Raw genomic sequence first — 22,803 nt, 5'->3', positions numbered from 1 at the left:
ATTTAAATTCAATAGCTTATATCTGATTCAGCTTTCAGATGATTCTTTTGAGAATTCAAACAAAACACCTAGACAACCTAAAAACGAAGTGAAGAAGAAAGATACAGTGCCCTGGTGGATGGCTGAAGGTGATTTCGAAGACAGCGGTAAATATCGCTGATTAATTTCAGATTATTTGACCACAAGGTGTCAGTCAAGACTTTTAATTCTGGATTTTGTTACGTACTATAAATATATAAAGAAAATGGTACTAATAGTGTGGATTTTTGAAGTATGGATTGATTTTTATCTTTTTATTATATAATTGAGAATCTGTTTCTGCATTATCAGGTTATTTTACATTGAGATAATTTATATTTATTCAAATTAAGATGGTGAATAATATGAGTGTATATATTATCATGTTCAATGGTAAATTGATTTAAGGTGATTTATTAAAATATTCTGACAATGTATTAATGTCATTGTGTTGGAAAGATTTTAACAAATCTATAGATTTTGGTGTCACAGTCTGTTAATAACAGTAGTAAAAATAATTTTTTGCCTTATTGGTAAAGAACTCATTATTGCTTCTGTCTGGCACCTGTGTCTACCTTTCGAAACCAGAACTATTCTTCGTCACATCTTTACCAATAGAAAATCACTCTCTGGAGTGTTTTCTTAGGTATATCTACTATGTTTAATTCTGCCATATTCTTAAGGAACCCCAGACTCCCTCTCCTAAGTTCCTATGTTTGCTCTGTTTGTGAATCATTAAGCGCCATTTTATAAACTGATAGGATTTCTACATCTCTTCTCTAGGGGAAAAATTTACCCATAGCTTTTGTTTTTTCCCGTAAAAGGAGCCCGAATTCCTTAATGTGACCTTAAGGCTCTGCAGCATCTTCCTGGAGCCCTCCTTCCAGCCTAATGTGCTCCAGCCACTCTCAGTTATTCCTTGTCTCCAGGGAACACCACTGGCTCCATGCCTGTGTGCATTAATTCGTCCTTTCTTTTCAGTGGAATGCCTTCCCTCTCATCCTTCTTGTCTAGTAAAGCTTGGCATTACTTCTTTTTGCAATCCCTCCATAACTCTCCTAGCTCCCTTGTCAACACAATTATTGTCTCCTTTGTTTTGAAGTCAGAACACTGAAACAGTACTTATACTTTGTGCTGATAGTCATGACCTATAGGGCCACTCCTGAAGTTGGGAGCTTTGTGAGGGCAACAAACACTTCTTTTTCTTTGTACCCCTGACCCTCAACAGTAAATAATAAATGTGTTTAATAAATGTGTTAGAGTAAAATTGATCGTCACTTCTCTGTTCTTCTTAAAACTGTACAATAAGGAATTGCCTTATTGAAAAATTTAGTGTGTTTTTCATAAACCCCCAAACCATGCAGTAATGCTAAAATGCTTTGCATGTGAAGAATTCTTTTTTAGAATCTTTCCCCTCTTGGTGCTTGAAAAACGATATTATATGATGAAGTAATGTTAGAATTGTTGACAAAAATTTGAGATTTAATTAGCATTAAAGTCTCTTTTCTAGAAAGTAATGAATCAGAAGTGGAATGTGCCAGCTCACTTTAAGGGAAAGACTAGATCGTGGACCAACACTTGAATGTAACCTGACTAAGGGTATTAATAATTTTTTTAAAAGAATATATCAATCAGAAGTGCATTTGATTAGTAAAGAATGAAAGGATACTGAAGAAGCAAACTTTGACAGTGTCCGTTTAAAACAGGAGAAAGGGTTTCTTTGCCCACGGGTGTCACCTGGTCCCTGGTTCAATCACAGACACTTGTTGAGTTCGTTACGTTCTGAGTACTAGGCACTAGTATAGAAAGGCAGGATAGCAGTCCTGCCATCGAGAGTGTAGAAGCTTCTAAGGGAGAACTGAACACCCTCTTGAAGAGAGGAACGCATTACCAGTCTTAGACAGACACCATTAAACAACATTGAGCTACTTGAACCTTATCGTTTTGCTTTCTCTTTCAGTTGCTGGAAGGATAAACTGTTTTGCTTAGAGAGTGAAACCATCTAATCCTCCTAGTGGTTGTAGTCTTCATTATATATAACTAAATTGGATCTTGGTTTCAGTTATTTTAGTCTGTCCTGAGCTTGATTAGTGTGGGTCACATCCCTGAGGCTAGCCACCACAGCACCCAGCCTTAGCATGCACGTTTCCATTTCAAGTATCTATAGATGTATCTCTTGACTTTCTGTAGCTGTATGGAAGTTATTATTTGAGGAATTAAAACCATTCTTCACACAAGGCCATGAAATAAATTGATTCTGAACCCTTCCAAGAGGACACAAATTAAGAAATTAAAATCAGAATTTGTAACTTCTTAATAAGGCTTCCTTCTAAACAAAAGTGCTATTTTTCTAATCTTAATATTTATAGCACACAATATAATTATTTACTTTTTCCACATATTTATCAGTTTTTTACAACAAATATAGACTGTTAGGGTAAAGAAATTTCGATCTTGTGTAGCTTTTCCGGTGTTTTTGGAATAAAGAGCAAAACTCCACCCCCAGCCTATGAGAATGAGCAGGGTCTAACCATTGACTCCTGCTCTAGGCTTATTTCTGCCCTGACGACCCTTGCTCTCTAGCTCTAGATCCAATCTCAGTGGTCTTTCTGCATCCTCAGATGTGGCCTGCCCCTCCCATTGTTGACCCTTATACCTCCTCCTGCCCCTGCCTGGAATTGTCTCCCTTTCCCAGTTTACATAGTTGTTTCCTACCTTCCTCCTACGTAAGGCAGGAGATATTCTTTAAGGTGCCGTGGTATACTGTATTAATTACTTGTGCTTCAAAATAATTTTTAAAAATTGTCTCATTATGCAAATTTTTGAAATGTTCCATTTAATAAGATGCACTGCAATCAAATAGAATTGTAATTTTTCTTTTGTGAATTTTTGGTCTGATGGAGTTTTATTTAATAGACCAGATTTATTTTGTAGCTACTATCCACAAAATTAGTGTAACAGTACTACTGTGTTGGCATAGTGGTCAAAACAATTTTCTTAACGTAAATATCCAACTTTATGAAATCCCATCTCTAGGGCTGCATGGAACAAATGTAAGCTATTTGAAAACAAAGAGGACTTCTCAGCCAGTTATGGAAATGGAAGAGGAGTCTGTTGAGAGGATTCAGCTTCTTAAGAGCAGTGGAACCTCTATCTTGAGCATTGACAGCTTAGAAACAAATGGTAAGATATGTCAGGGCTATGAGTTAACAGGTTAATCAGTATGCTTATAATCAGCATTTTGTAAAAAATTAACTCATAATTGTCTTGGAGCCTCCTTTACTGAACCATGTAGACAGATTTCATACCTTCCTGGAACGTTTAGAATTATAACTCTCGAGAAACTTTATAACCTTACATATTGATAATAAACATAAATGTATATTTGGTGGGTGAGAGATTAAGTAAAGTGTGTCTTAAATTTTTAAAAATTTTGCTATATAATGTAAATGAATACATCATTGAAATTTTATCAAAATTCTGTATGTTAATAAAATATATTGATACTTTCCATTTAGAGATAGTAGTTTCTGAGCTCAACCATAGTGTTCTCGGTTTGGGATTGGACACATTAGAAGAACAAGAGGAAAAAGAGCAGTTTTTTGCCAGGCTTGAGAAAGGCTTAACATCTTCCATCGATTATTCAAGATTAAATAAGGAATTGGATTCTAATGACTCCACACATTTTAAAGCTTTACATAGGTAATGTAAATACGATATAAATTACACGTTAAATGATTTTTGTGATTTTCTGTATTTTTGAAGGCTGGGGTATGCATGGACTTAAATGGGTAAATATTATAACAGGCAAAATTTACATCTTATTTTTAACTCTATTCTCTGGGCATTATTTTGGTCAGGGTTTTTCTTATATATAAGCAGAGTGTGTTGATTTGTATTGGAGAGCCCACTCTGCCTCCAGATCTGAAATGTCGTATCTGAGATACTCTTGAGACTAGGAGCACATTACCCAAAAGACCTTACTAGGAGAGTAATTTATTAAGTGATTTTCCACAGTAAGGTAATAAGAGTCCAGGTAGCGATTATAAACTCAGGAAAAAGGAACAGAAAGGGAAGGGGAACCGGGGAGCAAAGACAGGTTTGGTCTGTGTCCTGCCTTTTTGTTTGGTTGACCCTAATGGTTATCAGGAAGCCTCATGTATCCTGGAAATTCTGCTAATTGAGTTGGTCCTCTGAAGTATGGTAGACCTTTGACATTCTCAAGACCTTTGTGAAACCTGATATCTTTAGTTTTCTCAGTTTCAGTTTTCCATTTAATTTTTTAAATTATAAATGGAAGTCAGATTACAATTTTCAGATTTTAAGAACACCAAATTATAATTAAATTAAGGGTCAAGAGAATCCTAACCTGTCATTGGTTGGAGTGCCTAATCTCCTCAAGATGCTTAGTTTCTTATAGACCATGGACAAAGCAGTGACTGTCCATGAACTGTGTAGGGTCTGAGGTTTTTACCCACCCTACATGCAGGCTAACAAATTAGCCTGCCGGTTTTCTGGATGCTGACAAGAGACACACAATTCCTGAGTCAGAAACAGAGGACTTTATTTCTTCTCACAAGACCAGTGCTCGCATGTCACGTTTATTTGCCTCAGTTCTCCGTGTCCTCAAGGCCCATGGGGGCAACACAAAGGGTCCATGATGGCTGTCTGGACATGTGCTTGGGGGCTTTACAGGAGAGGCTCACTGAGCTTGGGGAGCCTGTTCGCATATAGTAAGTGGAAACAGGCCTGTTCTTTGTCTGGGCGGAAACATTGCCTCCTCTCTCAAGGTTGCTCACTGCAAACACAGCCCTGAGAAATGACCGAGGAAAGAGCTGTCCGTGCCTGTCATTCTTGGCATCCCCAGCAGAGACGTGCAGCGACACTCAGGGCTGTGCTGATGGCCTCTAAAGTGACAATGCAGATTAAGTTTACAGAGGTTTGTTGGTCATGAGCTTTTGCCCCTTTGCAACATTACTTAACATTTTCTGATTTCTTAACAGTATTCTTAACTACTGACATTTATGCTCCAGAACAGACTAGTTAGAGTACAGCATAGTACAGAGTATGCAATGATAAATGTTTGCTGCTATTATTAGTATTACCGTAGTTTTATAATTTCTTGGATCTGCTAATGGTCTCACTAAAGACAGGGTTGATGGGCTGAAAGGTATAACTGATTCCTTGGTTTGAAAGAAAGCAGAATATGAACTAATAGCCCCAAAATAAACAGAATTTGCTTAATCTTCTTTGTCACTTCGCTGAGTTTTCCTTGATTTAAGGCTCCTATGCTGCTTCCATTTCAGGATTAAATTGCCGTTAGCATGTAAATGCTGACTGATCCCACGTTTGTTTCTGGCCTCCATGTAGACTTCACTGGTTCTCATAGCTTGAGGTCAGTTCCTCATCTTTAGTGTAGAAAGGACATTTGGGTCCCGAGACATGTAAATGCACATATTTATGTATAAAATTGTTCATATTTGTGTAATAAGCTAAGTAATATGGCATTTTTTTCCTTTTTATTACCTTGGCAACTACAATTAAGCTTTGAGGAACCTTTATTTTCAAGACGTTTTCATTACAGCCCCCAAATTTTTAACTTTTGATAGAACAAGGGTACTTGAAAAGAAATATATAATATCAGAGATTTTTAAAAAATATATACAAAGGGTTGCATGGAAATGTATTATTAACATGTAATACTAAATTAAGTAAATATTTTTCCAGTTATCAAGCCAATATAGAACGAACTGAAGATAAGTGTGAGAATGAATCGAAACATGAAGAACTGGCAGGTAATTTCAATGGTTTTTAAATTTACAATATTTGAAAAGATAACATAGCTTTTAATAAAGACATTGATAAGAGAAGGGTAATTAAAATTTTTAATTAAATTTGATTAAATTTTTAAAAATAATTAAAAAAATAAAAGGAAAATCATGTTGTCTTGGAAAGGGCTTTGAACAGGTAGAGTGAATCGCCTGTGTTACAATCTGAGCTACCGAGAGATGTTGAAAGTGCAGTACCGCCTCGTTTCTTGGGATTGGGCAGGGGAACAATAGGGAAGACAGAAAAAAGGATTTTTGTGCTAAGACCAGGGGAATGTGTGGAGCCGGGACAAATGCCTCCAAAGCATGATTGGGGAGGTATATCTTCTTCTATCTTTTGACTTTTAATGTGTGTTTTTATATTTAAAATGGTTTTCTTGTAGATAGCGTATAACTGGGTTTGGCTTTTTTAATCTGATCTGACGATCTCTGACTTTTAATTGAAGTGTTTCTGCCCTTTACAAAGATATTTATTGGTACAGTTATTTACTGTTTTGCCATTTGTTTTTTGATCTTTCCATCTTTCTGTTGTTGTTATTTCTTTTTGTCCTGCGTTCTGTTGGATTATTTATAGCATTCCGTTTTATTCCTTTTAGCTTGTTAGTTACACCTCTTTGTCCTGTTTTTTTACTTAGTTGCCCTATGATTCACAGTATTTTTATCTTAGTAGAGTATACTTTCAGATATCATTATACCACTTTATATGTCTTAACAACAGTAAACCCCCCAACCTTTTTGCTATTTTTGTCATGTATTTTTCTTCTATGTATTTTAAAAACCTCACAATGCATTATTGCTGTTGTTTTAATAGGTGATTATCATTTAAAAATTTTTAAAGAGATAAAAATTTATGTAAAATTTATTTTTATCCAATTATAGGGGAGGAAGACATATCCTCTACCTGCTGGGTCCTTCTATCTGGGCTACAAATTAAATTCACATGAGACAGAATGACAGGAGACAATCAAAGAAAGCTTTATAACATGTATACATGGAAGACACTCAGGAAAACTGAACAACTCGCCAAAATGGCAGAGCCTCTCATCTTAAATACCACCTTCAGCTAAAGGCAAAGGAGGATGTTAGGGGTAGTGGTTTGAGATTTCAAGGGGAGGAAGGCAATTCACCATTGCCTCACCAGCACAGCAATTCATGCAGCAGTTGATGAACACAGTAGGTAGCAGGTCTTTGGTCTTGAGCTGGGTGGTCACAGCAGGTCAGCAATCAATCCATAGGCTAGGGAGAGATGCTTATTCTTAAGGAAATGCCAACACAGGGGAAGTGTTACGTCTTTCTTTATCTTTTTTTTTTGAGGAACGTTAGCCCTGAACTAACATCTGCTGCCAATTCTAGTCTTTTTTTGCTGAGGAAGATTGGCCCTGAGCTAACATCCGTGTCCATCTTCCTCTACTTTATATGTGGGACGCCTACCACAGCATGGCTTGATAAGCGGTGCATAGGTCTGCACCCAAGATCCAAACCTGTGAACCCTGGGCTGCCAAAGTGGAGCATGCGATCTTAACTGCTGCGTCACCAGGCCAGCCCCACATCTTTCTTTATCTTAAGGGGCATTGTCCTTGTCTTTGGGACATGGTAAATGCTTAAAGCAGATATACGATGCATGCTCAACAGCCACGTCAGGCCCATTTGGAAAAACAAGGTCAGGCCAAATCAGTTTTACACTGAATGTCTTCCTCATATACCCCAATGTATCCTATTGCTTGCCATTTATTTATCACTCTGTTTTCAAGATTTTCTTTTTATCTTTTTTTGGGGGGGAGCAGTTTGATTATGATGTATGTTGGTGTGCTTTTCTTGTATTTATCCTGTTTGGAGCTGGTTGAGCATCATTGATCTGTGAGTTTATAGTTTTTGTCAAAATCAAAAAGTGTTTTGGCCATTAATTCTTCACATATCATCTCTGCTGCCCATTGCACTCTGCCCTAATTGCAAGTATGTTAGAAAGCTAAATTTTGTCCCACGGGTCACTAAGATTATTCCATTTCTTGAAGCTTTGTTCCTGTCTGTGCTTCAGTTTTTTATTGCTGTGTCTTCAAGTTCACTGATCTTTTTTTCTTTTCTTTAATCTTCTGTTACTTCATTGAATTTTTTTTTTCTTTTTCTAGAAGTTCCTTTTGGATCTTTTTTTGTCTCTTTACTATCTTTCCTTATTATGTTCATTTTTTGTCACGTCCTCAACAGTGAGCATATTCTGGTAATCCTGGCATTTGTTCATTTCTAGGTCTCTTTCTGTTGACTTCTTTTTCTGCTAGCTACGGGTCATTTTTTCCTCCTGGAAGTCTAGTGATTTTTTGTTGGGTATGGGATATTGTGGATTTTTACATTGTTAAGTATCTGAATTTTGTTTTCTCCTCTTAACGAGTGTTGAGCTTTGTTCTGGTGGATAGTTAATCCTTTTCTTATGCTTTGTTGGGGGATGTCTAGAGGAGTCTTTATGCTAGGTGCACTTTAACCCTTCTGCTAAGGCACAGCTCTTCCAAGGTTTCCACTGAACGCCCCTGCTGATCAATGAGGACTTTTTCCGCCCAGACTGGTCAGAGCTGCAAAGTCTCCCTGCCCTGTGTGAACGCCAGGAACTGTCTGCCCTGCAGCTTCCCAGTCACTTTGCTCAAACTACACATACATGGCTTAGTATTCAGCACAGGCTCAAGGGCACCCTTATGCAGGTTTCTAGAGCTCTGTTTCTACATGGGTACTTCCTCTCTTTGTCACTGTCCTGCAGCTTCTAATCCCTCAGCCTGTGTGAACTCTTATCTCTCTCTCAGCAGTGAGACTGGCCTGATCCCTACCCCAGTGCTTAGCGCTCCAGAATGGACGTACCTTCAGGGAATTGGAGGGCTCAGCTCACTTGGTTATCTTTCCTTAGGAATCACCTTTTTGTGCTGCCACTTGTCTGATATCTGAAAACAGTTGTTTCATGTATTTTGACTAATTTACTAATTGTTTACAGAGTCCTTGAACTTCATGGTAGAGGAGAAGGCCCTCTACATTGCATGATACCTAAACTAATATTTGCAGCTACGTTTTCCAACAAAGAATAAAAAAATGTCTCCAAAAAGGATCTTTTACATTTAATATTGTTTATTTTATCTGAATTTTTAAAATATTTTTTATTTATGCAAATAATATTTTCAAATTTACAGGGGTGGGGAATATAACAATAGAAATAATACCTTGAATATGTAACATTTCCTGCCATAAAGGTCAGAGCACTACAGATTAATATTCTCCTTTTTTCAAAACAATATAGAAGAGCCTTGATATTACTGTCTCTGATAGTTCTCATATGAGAACCACCTTCTCAGTTTGGTTTTACTCTTTCATTTTTGTATCAACTTAATTTGCCTCGATGTTTCTTTCTGAAATCTCTGATATGTTGTTTTCCTTCTATTTCTTGTCTTATCTATTTCATTTCTCTCTGTATCTACCAATGACTTTTCCTCTTACTTCAAACCTATTTTATTCATGACAAATTCCTGAGGCAGGGGTTAGTCATTCATATGTTGGACAGTAGTATTTGCCTATAGACTATGCTATTACTTTACTAAATGCAAATTACAAAATGTAGTTTTGAAAAGTGCGTGTTGATTAGCACTTTTCCCAATAAGAAATAATATTTGCCTTTATTAACTTTGGTTCAGATTAAGTGTAATACTAGCTTTAATAATACTGACAGACAACTACTACTGTGAACATAATAGCTAACACTTATATATAGTGCATATTATATATCAGCTGCTGTTCTCAATGAACTCTCACTTAATCTTTTCAGCAACCATTTGAGATAAGTACTATTATCATCCTCACTTTACATACGGTAAGAGTAAGGCGAAGAGAATTTATGACCTGACAGTTCTGCTGCTGAAAGTAGTAGAAGCAAGTGGTGAACCCAGGCCTTCTAGCTCCTGGTCGTGCTTTTAAGCACGGTGCTATACTACCTGACCTGTTTCTTATGCTCCTCTTTGCAGTCACACAAACTACATCCCCTTCCATTGATTTCAGGTAGTTCCCAAATCCCAAGTAGTTGTCTAAGTTCATTGTCATACCCTCCCGTATCTCCTCTCTCCTTGCTTGTGATCTTTTCTTAAGTAAATCTAATCCGTGAGGTTACTTAAAATTCAGTGATTCCCACCTAGAATATTAAAGTCTTAATCATTTTGTATTGGTCCTAGCACCTAGAAGTATGTCTAATACAAAGTGACTTCTCAGTAACTGTTTTGTGGATTTAATTATGTCTATTGATGTTTAGAAAATGCCAGTGTTCTTTCTTCTATGGAGGAGAAAGAAGGTGAGCGTCTTAGCCTGAGAATATAGATATTAACGTAGTTAACCAACTAACCTAACTTATCCACTAAGTTACAATACCTGTGCTGTTCTGACCTCGTATTCCTTGTGAAGTGAAATTGAGATATTTCTGTGGGCTGATCTCACTGGAAGCATCTCTAACTTCCATGCCCTCTCAGATTCATCCCCAGACTTCCAGTATTAATTACACTCAGGTTGTCCGCTCCCTTCTAAGAGAACACTAAAAGACAGCCTTTCCAGAAGCAGCCTCGCAAGTACTTGTGCCATCCTTCTTACAACAGGCCATCCTGATTCTGAATGTGATCTAATTTTTGAAATACAAATAAGACTGTTTGCTTCTGGAATGATTGATTCCACTCTGAAAAGGCTGTCCCGCTTCTACAGCCCACAGATCTCAGTCAATCCTTTGATTTAAGGGCTATAATCAAGTTCAAAGTTGATGAAAAGATCCTGGCCACATAGTCCTTGCTCCGCCTTCCCCACCTCTGATGGCATCTTGTTAACAGGGACACACCTTCCCGTTCTGTTGCAAAGTCATTGAGCTATAATTTGAGACTTCCTGGGAAGAACCCAGGACTGGGAAACAGTGAAGGTCATACAGGGCCAGTATTTGCTAAGGGAGGTGTCGGAGATAGACCTGTCCGAAGTACTGTTTAAGGCTTTCAGTAGAGGTAGCTACAGAGGCCTCAAGAATCAGCTTAACAAAATAAGCAAAATCCAGCCTTTTTAGGAGTTTCAAGATTTCACAAAAGTGCTGCTTTTTTTAAGTAAGCAATTTGAGATTTTTGTCTTTGAAGAGCAAATATTAAAGTTTGTTTTAAAAATGATATAAAATCTTTTGGTCAGCTCTAGAAATTTTTATTTGGCTAATATAAAAGATTAAAAGTATAAAACTCTTATACCATTTGAAAATATAAAAAACCAAAATGACCTAAGATAGTCTTATGAATTGAATTCTCATTAAATCTTTGCAAAAAAAAGTCTTCTTTAAAGATATCTTTATGTTAATATTTCAATAAATTATTCTGAGTCAGACTTCTTCCGTTGGAAATTAACAGTATTTTCCTGGAATTTGACTTCTTTGACAATGTGATCCTTGTATTTTTTTAAATTATTTTCTTCAGAAAATTACAGTGATGATTTTGAAGATGAGGAGGATATTGATGCACCTTTGCCTACTAAAGATGGAGAGACTAATTGCAAAGAAAATCCCATATCAGAAAAAACAAAAGCACCCAAACAGGTATGCATCAGTTATATATTTGACAGTTTAGAAACTTATTTCATTACCTTAGCTGACAGCATCTGAAAAGCTTGAAATATGAGGAGTCCTTCATAGTCTTGCTCATTGCTGTAACGTTCTAGGTCTCTTTAACACCCAGTTAGACATTCTTACCTGAGGATGTCGATTTATTATAAGTCTTAATGAAAGATCATGGCAATTGATGATTTTCTAAAGGATTTCTTTTGGCAAGTAATCTCCTTAAGTTAAGCTTTAGAAATTGGAAACTTAATTAAAATCTCAAATCTAATTTTTAAACAGGTATATTAAATTACACTTTTCTTGAGTAGGTCTTGTCCTTGAAGTACAATAAATATCCCTCCTTGTTACTTGTGCTAGTATAGTAACATTACTGTGTGAAACTTCCTTGGCTAAGATCATGAATTAAATTGTTCCATTCACATTCAATGTTACTATACTCTGATTCTTTCGTTTCTCAGTTTTTACTGAGACTGGTTAAGGGTACACAAGATGTTGGCTGCCTGATGGAACTTACCCTTGAGCTATCTAATAGCAACTAGTAGGACAATTGCTGTTTGTTGCATTGATCTGTATCTGGACATAGTCACTTTTGGGATTGTGTGTGAGGGCTAGATGTTTTGACTATGTGTGAAACCATAAACTCTAAAAAGAAGTGAGGAACACTTTCTAGCTATTAATAAATACTCTTACTTTTGAATTTACCTAGTACTTTGTCCTTGGGGGTGTGTGTCACACAGGTTAGGTGGAGAAACAAGATGCCCTTAGGAATACATGAAGATTAATGAGTGTGATCTGATGAATAGCCTTAGAAATTTAATGAGATTTATACTTGGAATATGGCAATTACAATATTTTATGAAAAATAAATATTTTATGAAAAATACAGTATTTTATGAAGAGTAAATAAATGTGTAGCAATGTGTCAACCTAAATGTTGAAGCCTAGTAGGGAGTTGTCTGGGTAAGGATCTAAATAGGAAGGAAATAAAGCTCTGTTATTGTGGCATCATCCTAGATACTGCCTTAATAAGCAAGTAGAGAATATAGGTGACACTAATTAGAGTACTTATTCTAAGGAAGGTATAATACTGATGGATTTCAATCATCTTGCCATTTGGTGACCTGCCTTTTTGAAAATTTTGTCTCAAAATATTGATGGAACAATGACTACGTTATATTTATCATTAATTTTTAGCAATAAGGGAAAAACGATTGGTGATGTTATAATAGCTGGAATCTTACATGAATTATACATGTTATCCTGGAGTTCAAAAGTAGGAGAACTTCTGGGCCCAGCCCAGTAGCATAGGGGTTAAGTTTGCACACTCCGCTCTCTTGGCCTGGGATTTGCCGGTTTGGATCCCGGGTGCAGAATTACACACCACTTAGCAAGCCATGCTGTGGTGGGCATCCCACATATAAAGTAGAGGAAGATGGGCATGGATATTAGCTCAGGGCCAATCTTCCTCAGCAAAAAGAGGAGGATCGGTGGTGGACGTTAGCTCTGGGCTAATCTTCCTCAAAAAAAAAAGTTTCTGAGTAAGGTAGATGAGCAGATGGCATCTAGATACTTTAAAGAAGGCTTATAAAGGCCTAAATTAAGTTCTGGTAATTGCAAGCCTTCTGAAGAGACTTTTAAATGTTCTCTTGCAGCTATGATCTCTAGTCTTGTACAGTGATTGGTGAATGCGGGTGATGAAAGAAACCTAGAAGGCATATTTCCTTATCTTTTTATAATGGAGTAAAGTGTTAACTTTCAAATTTTGTTACTATTTCCATTGTGGTCCTTTTACAAAACTTTGGTTTCAAATCATATGATCACTTTCTTCTTTTAATTAGGAAGAAGAGAAAACTGGCATGCTGGCTAATGGTAAATATTATGTATATTCATATATATTAGTTGGCAAAAAGTTGATCTGTTCAGATTGCATCTAAATGATTCCAAATATGTCACCATCTGTCTTTGTTTTTTGATATCTCTAATGAAGGTTCACAGCTTTTCTCCATAATATATCCCTCATGACTATCTTGAATCTTTCCTGTTATATTTAAGGATATTTCTTTTTTAAAAGCCCAGGGCCACATGGCTTCATGGGTGAAGTCTACTAAAAATTCAAAGAATTGATACCAATCCTTCTTAAACTCTTCCAAAATATAGAAGAAGAAGAAGAAATAATTCCAAACTCATTCTGTGAGGCCAGGATCACCCTGATACCAAAACCGAAGAAAGACACTTCATGAAAAGAAAACTACAAGAAAATAATCCCATTTAAAATAGCATCAAAAAACATAAAATACTTAGAAATAAATTTAACCAAGGAGGCAAAAGACCTGTACACTGACAACTGTAAGACATTGTTGAAAGAAATTGAAGCAGACACAAATGGAAAGATATTCCATGTTTGTGGCTTGAAAGAATTAATATTGTTAAAATGTCCGTACTACCCAAAGTGATCTACAGATTCAGTGTAATCTCTATCAACATTCCAGTGGCATTTCTCACAGGTAGAAAAAAAAATCTTATAATTCATATGGAACCACAAAAGACCCGGAATAGCCAAAGCAATCTTGAGAAAGAGGAACAAAGCTGGAGGCATCATACTTCTTGTTTTTAAACTATGTTACCAAGCTATAGTCATCAAAACAGTCTGGTATTGGCATTAAAAACAGACCCATAGAGGGGCCAGCCCCATGGCCTAGTGGTTAATTTCAGTGTACTCTGCTTCAGTAGCCCAGGTTCAGTTCCCAGGCACCGACCTACACCGCTTATTGACACCCATGTTGTGGCGGCAGCCCACATACAAGATAGAGGAGGATCGGCATGGATGTTACCCAAGGGTTAATCTTCCTCGGCAAAAAACAAACAAAAATCCAGAAACAGATCAATTGAACAGAATAGAGAGCCCAGAAATAAACCCATGCATATATGGTCAATTAACTTTTGACAAAGGTGCCAAGAATATACAGGAAAGGATAGTCTCCTTAATAAATGGTGTTTGGAACATTGAGCCACACACATGGAAAAGATGAGACTTGACCGCTATCTTACACCATACAGAAAAATCAACTCAAAATAGGTAAAAGCTTGAACATAACACCTGAAACTGTAAAACTCCTAGAAGAATACATAGGGCATAATCTCCTTGATGTTATACTTGGCAATGATTTTTTGGATTTGACACCAAAAGAAAATGCAACAAAAGCAAAAATATGTGGGATTATGTCAAACTCTAAAGCTTCTGCACAGCAAAGGGTACTACCAACAAAATGGAAAGACAACTTGGGGCTGGCCCTGTGGCCAAGTGGTTAAGCTCGCATGCTCTGCTTCGGCGGCACAGGGTTTTGCTGGTTTGGATCCTGGGCGTGGACATGGCACCACTTATCAAGCCGTGCTGAGGTGGCGCCTCACATAGCACAACCAGAATGACCTACAACTAGAATATACAACTATGTACTAGGGGGCTTTGGGGAGAAAAAGAAGAAGGGGAAAAAAAGAAGATTGGCAACAGATGTTAGCTAAGGTACCAATCTTTAAGAAAAAAAAAAGACAACCTGTGGAATAGGAGAAAATATTTACAAACTACATCTCTGATAGGCCATTAATATACAAAATATGCAAGGAACTCATACAACTCAGTAGCAATAAACCGAATAACCCAGTTAAAAAAATGAGCAAAGGATCTAAATAGACATTTTTCCAAAGAAGATGTACAAATGGCCTACAAGTATATGGAAAGATGCTCAGCTTCACTCATCATCAGGGAAATGCAAATCAAAACCACATTGAGATATCTTCTCACACCTGTTAGGAAGGCTGTTCTTAAAAAGACACATAACAAATGCTGGCAAGGATGTGGAGAAAAGGGAACCCCTGTACACTGTTAGTTGGAATGTAAACTGGCACAGACACTGTGGAAAATAGTATGGAGTTTCCTCAAAAAATTAGGACTGAACTAGTGCATGATCCAGCATTCCCCCTCTGGGTGTATATCCAAAGGAAAGAAAATCATCTTGAAGAGCTATCTATACTTCCGTGTTCATTGCAGCATTATTCACCATAGCCAAGCTATGGAAACAGCCTAAGTATCTGTTGATAGATGACTAAATAAAGAAAATGTGTATCTATATATAATGGTCTATTATTTAGCCTTAAAAAAGAAATAATCCTGCCCTGTGTGACAACATGGACGAATCTGGAGGGCATTGTGCTAAGTGAAATGAGCCACACAGAGAAAGACAAATACTATGTAGTACCACTTACATGCAGAATCTAAAAGCACAAAGTCGAACTCATAGAAACAGAGTAGAATGGTGGTTTCCAGGAGCTGGGAGAGTGGTGGGGGGAAATAGGGAATGGTTGGTAAAAGGCTATAAACTTTCAACTATAAGATGAATAAGGTCTGAGGATCTAATGTATAATGTGGTGACCATAGTTAATACTGTATTGTTTAATTGAAGTTTGCTAAGAGAGTAAAACTTAAATGTTCTCACCCACAAAAAGAAGTAAATATGTGAGTTGACAGACGTATTAATTAACTTGATTTTGGAAATCCTTTCACAATGTATATGTATGTAAAATCATTAAATATGTTACAATTTTATTTGTCAGTTATACCTCAGTAAAGCTGGGGGGAAAAAAAAAGATGGTTAATTGACAAAAGAAAATGTGATTTACAGAGTCCCAATCAGTGGTATGTTGATATATGTTTAACAACCAGATAATGGAAGAAATGAAAAGGCCCTAAGTTCTAGAGCTTACCCATTTATGTGGTGTAAATCCTTCCATCTTAGTTGATTTCAAGATAGCAACATGATGAAACAGTATGAAGATATTATTCAGATAAAAATACAGATAAAATTGATGTGAATTACCTGAAAGTAGATAGTAGTAAATGTAGTAAGGTAATTAAGAAGTGAAAAAAAGGAAAACTGCAGGCCAATATCACTGATGAATACAGTTCGAAAATTCTTTATAAAATACTAGCAAACTGAATTCAACAGCTCATTAAAAGGATCCTACACCATAATCAAGTGGGATTTATCCCTGCGACGCAAGGATGGTTCGACATATGCAGATCGGTCAGCGTGATAAAATGGGTTAACAAAATAAAAAGCCAGATGATCATCTTAATATACACAGAAAAAGCGTTTGATAAAGTTCACCATTCGTTCATAATTAAAACTTTCAACAAAATAGAACTTCCCTTAACACAAAGGCCATATATGACAGGCCCACAACTAACATAATAATCAACGGGGAAAAACAGAGCTTTCCTTCTGAGATCCGGTACACGGCAAGGGTGCCCGAGCTCCCACTTCTATTCAACATAGTACTGGAGGTCCTAGCCAGGGCGTTTAGACAAGAAAAAGAAGGAGAAGGCATCCAGATCAGAAAGGAAGAAGTAAAATTATCTCTGTTTGCAGATGCGATGATCATACGTGCAGAAAACCCTAAAGACACAGCAGAAAACTGTTAGAACTAGTAAACAAATTCATCATAGTTGCAGGATACAAAGCCAGCATGCAAAAATCAATCTTGTTTCTATATACAAACAACAAACTATCTGAAAAGGAAATCAAGAAAAACAATCCCATTCACAATAGCAACAAAAAGAGTGAAGTGCACGGGAATAAACCTAACCAAAGAGGTGAAAGACTTGCACGTTGAAAATTATAAAACACTGAGGAAGGAAATTAAAGAAGACTGATTAATGGAAAGGCATCCTATGTTCATGAATTGGAGGAATTCCTGTTTTTTAAATGTCATCCTATTCAAAGTATGGATCTACAACCTGCAGATCTGCTGTGCAGTCCCTATCAAAATCCCAGTGGCATTCTCTACAGAAACAGATAAAACAATCCTAAAATTCATAGGGAATTACAAAAGACCCCAAATAGCCAAGGCAGTGTGGAGCAAGAAGAAAAAGACTGGAAGCATCACACTCCCTGGTTTCAAAAATATATTGAAAAGCCACAGTAATCAAAATAGTATGGTATTGGCATAAAAACACATATAGACCAATAGAACAGAATAGAGAACCCAGAAATAAATCCATGCATGTGTGGTCAACTGATCTTCAGCAAGGGTGCCAAGAATATAAAGTGGGGAAAGAATAATCTCTTCAGTAAATGATGTTTGCAAAACTGGATAGCCACGTGCAGAAGAATGAAATTGGACCCTTATCTCACATCATGTACAAAAGTCAACTCAGAATGGATTAAAAACTTTTAAGACCTGAAACTGTAAAACTACCAGAAGAAAACAGGAAAAAACCTTCTTGACATTGCCCTAGGCAATGATTTATTTGATATGACCCCAAAAGCATAGGCAACAAAAGCAAAAATAGACAAATGGGATTACATCAAACTAAAAAGCTTCTGCATAGTAAAAGGAACAATGGAGTGAGAAGGCAGCCTACAGAATGGGAGAAAATATTTTTAAACTATATGTCTGTTAAGGTATTAATATCCTAAATATATAAGGAACTCATGCAACTCAATAGCGAAAAGCAAATAACCCAATTAAAAAATGGGCACAGGACCTGAATAGACATTTTACAAAGAAGACATACAAATGGGCAGAAGGTATATGAAAAGATGTTCAACTTCACTAATCATCAATGAAAAGCAAGTCAAAACCACAATGAGATATCACTTCGTACTTGTTAGACTGACTCTTATCACAAAGAGGAAGGAAAACAAGTGTTGGCAAGGATTTGGACAAAAGGGAACCCTTCTGCACTGTTGGTGGAAATGTAAACTGCTACAGTCACTATGAAAAACAGTGTGGAGGTTACTAAAAAACTTTAAAATAGAACTGTCTTACTATCCAGCAATTCCACTTCTGGATATATATCTCTTAAGAGATATCTGTATTCCCATGTTCATTTTGGCATTATTCCCAATAGCCAAAATAGGGACACAATCTAAATGTCTGTCAACAGATGAATGGATCAAGAAAATGTGGTGTGTATGAATATATATGTGGGCTTTATCCAAATATATATGTATTATTCAGCCTTAAAAAAGAAGGAAATTTTGCCATTTGCAACAACATAGATGAACGTGGAGGGCATAGAGTGAAAAAGCCAGATGCAGAAAGGCAAATACTGCATGATCTCACTTACATGTAGAATCTAAAAATGTCAAATTTATAGAAACGTAGATTAGAATGACGGTTACCAGAGGCTGGGAGGGTGGGATATGGGGAGATGTTGGTTAAGGGTACAAAGTTTCAGTTATGCAAGATACATAAGTTCTGGAAGTCTAGTGTACAACAGTGTGACTATATTAACAAAAGTATGTTGTGTACTTGAAATTTGCTAAGAGGGGAGTTCTTAAGTGTTCTCACCACACACCCAAAAAAAGGTAACTATGCAAGGTGATGTGTGTTCATTTGCTTGATCGTGGTGAATATTTCACAATGTATGCATATGTCAAATCTTCAAGTGTACACCTTAAATGTATACAATTTTAATTGTCAACTATACCTCAATAAAGTTGGGGGAAAAAATAATATTCAATTTTGTTATTTTCTCAGGCCCTTTGCCCTCCACCTATAAAGATACGTTAGGCCTGTATAAGCACAGATATGTGTGTTGATGTAAGCCTACTCTCTTGCATGTAAGAAGAAGATCATGCTTGTTATAGATAATTTTATTATTTACTGAATATGTATTATACAACATATATAAAATATATATATAATAAACATTTGCTTTTATATGGGTTGCATATGATTAAGATATTTTCTTAAATTAAAGGAACCATAAAAATATCTCTACATCCTCATATCTTTTCTGTTACGTTGTTCCAGTCGTGCTGCTTGATTCGTTAGAGTCTGTTGCAGAGGTCAACCTTGATGAACAGGATGGAGCAGCAACTAAGCCACAGGCCCTGCCGGAAGGGACTGATCATGAAATGACAGGAACAGGTAAAAATGTTTGAAAAACTCACTGTTCTCTAATTATGTAATGTTTTATGACTAATTGACTTTATTTCTAGGGAAAAATATGTATAATAACTATACTGACAATAAAATTTTAAAGCTTTCCTTTTCTACCATATTTAACTTAAATAATCTGAACTTGTTAATGGTGACAATGTTAGTAGACCAAGTAAAATGTGTTCTTAAATAAATACTTATTAATAAGTGAAGAAATGCTGTTGATACAAAGTGGAGCATGCTAGGTGAATATTAACTAATTTTTTGTCCCCTCCAGAGTATTCAGTTAAATTTGCCATGTGAAGGAGAAATGAGACTTAGGTCTTACGGTGCTTTTCCATACTTGCCTCCAGGCGGGAAAAAGCTAGATCACATGCCCAAATTCTGAAATGCCTAGGACCACGTAGACTTTACTAAAGGGTGTAAAGGTCTTTAAGACACTGCCTTTTAAAACATTTTTAACCCGGTGGAATCCTTATCTCCGAGTGAAATCTTATGTTGTACTCTCTATATAGATAAAAATGGTATTTTATTGGTATAAATATAAATGTTTACATTTGTAACATTTACTTCTACAGTTAGAGCAATAATGGTCTTTTGAAATCAGAAGTTATAGATATTTCTTATATTCTCATATCACCTTCAGACTTCCAATGTGTTTGTATATTTTGTTTTTGTTGTAAAATATAAAAATATTCTTGATTTACCACATAAATAGTTGCAAATGGGAACTTGTTAATCAGCTTGTTGGTCTTAGTTGACCAGTATTGTCAGTTAAACCAATGCAGACACTTGGAAAAAACAGCAATGGAAATGATAAATTACTCACCAACTCTAAACATCTGCTTGCATTTTATTTTTGTTTTTTATTTCTTTTTGCTTTGCTTTTTTACTGAAGTATAGTATGCCTATGGAAAAGTTCGTGTATCATAATTGTGCAAATTGATGAATTTGCAAATACTGAAGAACCCATGTAACCAGCAACCAGATCAAAAAACAAAACTCGACCCAAACCATGAAGTCCACTCAGATCTCTTATTTATGATCACTGCTGTTCCAGGAGTCACCACCACCATCCTGACTTGTTTCATCCACTTCCATATTAAAATATAAATATAAAAGTCAAAAAGTTAGAACAGAATTTTCCCATCAAGACGTGTTACTCACTTTCTGGCGGTTATCCAGCTGAGTGTTCCATCATGATGAAAGCGTGTGCCGGCACACGTTCATGTCTTACTGCTGCTTGTCTAAGTACACATCGCACATGTGCCGTGATAGTGGCGCCACTGGTTTTCAGTAAGCAGACGTGAATTCTTTTAAAAGACTCATGTGGAGCCACAGCTTTGCTCATCCATGACACATTATAGGAAATTCATATATGTGCAGGATGGCCAGAGAAACTGTATTCTAAGATATGCCTGAAAACAAAGCAGCAGGCAAAAGTTAGCACTCTGATGAGCTTCAGAGTATTACACTTCCGTAAGTGGCACATTTGAGTGTGCAGATTAACTCCTATTGTGCTTTTATATTATAAGTTTGCAAGTTTATAAGTTTGTATTATTTAGTTATCTATTATAAGTTTTATAGCACGATTTAAGATGAAGTTTCAATCAAACATTTGTGGAACCCATAATTTTCTCTGAAACACTCTGATTTTATAAAATACAGTATGAAAAACCACTGCTGTAGTTTATAAGAAAAATTCCAAAATAAGAAAATATTGCTGAAAGTAAAAATTCTACTAAGATGATCCAAGCAGTTATATAAAGTTAGAGTTTTCTCGTGTTATTTCTTAAATGTTCTTGACTCTGAAATATTTTGATGAATCAGTTACTGTCAGATAGTAGAGTATGAACTGATTGTCATGTAGACTGTAATTTGTCTTCCCAGCCGTGCCCGTTATCAGCTGGGTGACACTGGGCAGTTAATGCTCCTAAGCCTGTTTCCTCCTCTTTAAAACAAGACCTTGCGATGGTCACCTGAGGCAATGTCTAGTGCCTGGCACATTGAGATTCAACAAGCAATAGCAACTCTGTGGTTAATATTACATAGTACAATAGTAATAGTACGTAATTAACTCTCTGTTAACAGTCCAAGTTATAGTAAAGAACCTGAAGGGACACGGTATAAATGCTTATTGGCTGTGGGGTATTGTTTACCTAGAAATTCAAAAATACTCTTGAAAATCTTCAAATCAGCATCTGAACTTGGTGTAAGAACTGAAAAGATCAGTGGAGTGTTCTTGTTTTGTGTTACCATGTTTGTTCCAGTATTAAGCAGGCTCAGATTAGGTGATATGTTGTCAAAGATCTTTTTTAATAATATTATTTGTGAAATTCTTTGTGCTTTATTGTAGTAAAAAGATTGGTAACTATAACAAAGAGGTTTTCGTAACACCAGGCCAGATGTAGCCTTTTGCTTGTTTCCATTTGTCTCACAGGCAAGTACCCTTCTGAGCTGAGGCTGCATGACTGCAGCCGTCACAGGATGACAGTGTTGCTCCACAGCTAGACTCTTGCCTTTGCCAAGTAGGATCTGACACTTCTCAGCTTTCTAAAGTGGAAAAATTTAGGGAGCTTTTGACTATAGTAATATATAAAATAACTACATAGAGTACTCTTTTTAATATAAAAGCAGAGAAATCAGCCCTTTACTTTTCTTTCCATAAAATGCTTGCCAAGGGGCCAGCCCCATGGCATAGTGGTTAAGTTGAACGTGTTCTCCTTCAGTGGCCTGGGTTTGCAGGTTCAGATACTGGAGGCAGACCTATACCACTCACTGGCCATGCTGTGGCGGCAACCCATGTGTAAAATAGAGGAAGATTGGCACAGGTCTTAGCTCAGGGCTAACCTTCCTCAGCAAAAAAAAAGAAAAAAAAAATGCTTGGTAAAAGTTAACTTTTATGACCCTGGAATTTTAATGTCACTTGACTTAGTGACTCAAGTTAGGGGAAAAGTACCTTTCCCCTGCTCTGTTTTCTGAGCAGCCCCTAATACCTCTCTGTCCTCCATTTCTAATTTCTAACATTCAGGTCATTTGTTTTTCTGCATGTTTGCTCTGCTGTTGCTTTAAAGCCTGGCACCTTTGTTGTGACACCTCACACCTGGTAAATTAGGTATGCACATTCAGTACAGCTGTTTACCATTGGGGTCATTTCTTTATAACTCAGCAGATACTTAAGCATCCTGGTATTTCCACAGAGAAGAGAAAATGCCATGTGCCTTTTTCCTTCATAAGATTAATCCTTTTCCTCAGTCATGGATAAGTTAGAGGAGTGTTAGGTTTACCTTGTCAACGAAAATAATCCATAACCAATCTATACATGAAAATTTGGGAGAGTTTATTCTGAGCTGAAGTGTGAGGACCATGGTCCAGGGCCTTTCTTCCCAAAGGAAGAAAGGGCACCAAAGAAGTGAGGTGTAC

General features: G+C 36.6%; 1 protein-coding gene across 9 annotated transcripts in view; it reads left to right on the top strand.

Annotated features, from left to right (window-relative positions):
- Positions 1-22,803, top strand: part of CEP162 (centrosomal protein 162) — an 85,336-nt gene that overhangs the window by 5,719 nt on the left and 56,814 nt on the right. For 7 of the 9 annotated variants that reach the window (XR_006519213.2, XM_014838073.3, XM_070496322.1 and 4 more), the window contains exons 3-9: positions 32-146; positions 3,055-3,201; positions 3,537-3,720; positions 5,746-5,813; positions 11,297-11,415; positions 13,275-13,305; positions 19,252-19,368. Coding sequence is in view for 8 of the 9 variants with exons in the window: in XM_014838073.3 (XP_014693559.3) it covers positions 32-146; positions 3,055-3,201; positions 3,537-3,720; positions 5,746-5,813; positions 11,297-11,415; positions 13,275-13,305; positions 19,252-19,368 (781 nt within the window). In the remaining variant the exon portion in view is untranslated. The remainder of the gene's footprint in view (positions 1-31; positions 147-3,054; positions 3,202-3,536; positions 3,721-5,745; positions 5,814-11,296; positions 11,416-13,274; positions 13,306-19,251; positions 19,369-22,803) is intronic. The other 2 variants (XM_070496324.1, XM_070496323.1) reach the window with 1 other exon arrangement.

The sequence above is a fragment of the Equus asinus genome, chromosome 24 (genome assembly GCF_041296235.1).
Source record: "Equus asinus isolate D_3611 breed Donkey chromosome 24, EquAss-T2T_v2, whole genome shotgun sequence".
NCBI classification, from domain to species: Eukaryota; Metazoa; Chordata; class Mammalia; order Perissodactyla; family Equidae; genus Equus; species Equus asinus.
This window is presented reverse-complemented; position numbering and strand designations above follow the sequence as displayed.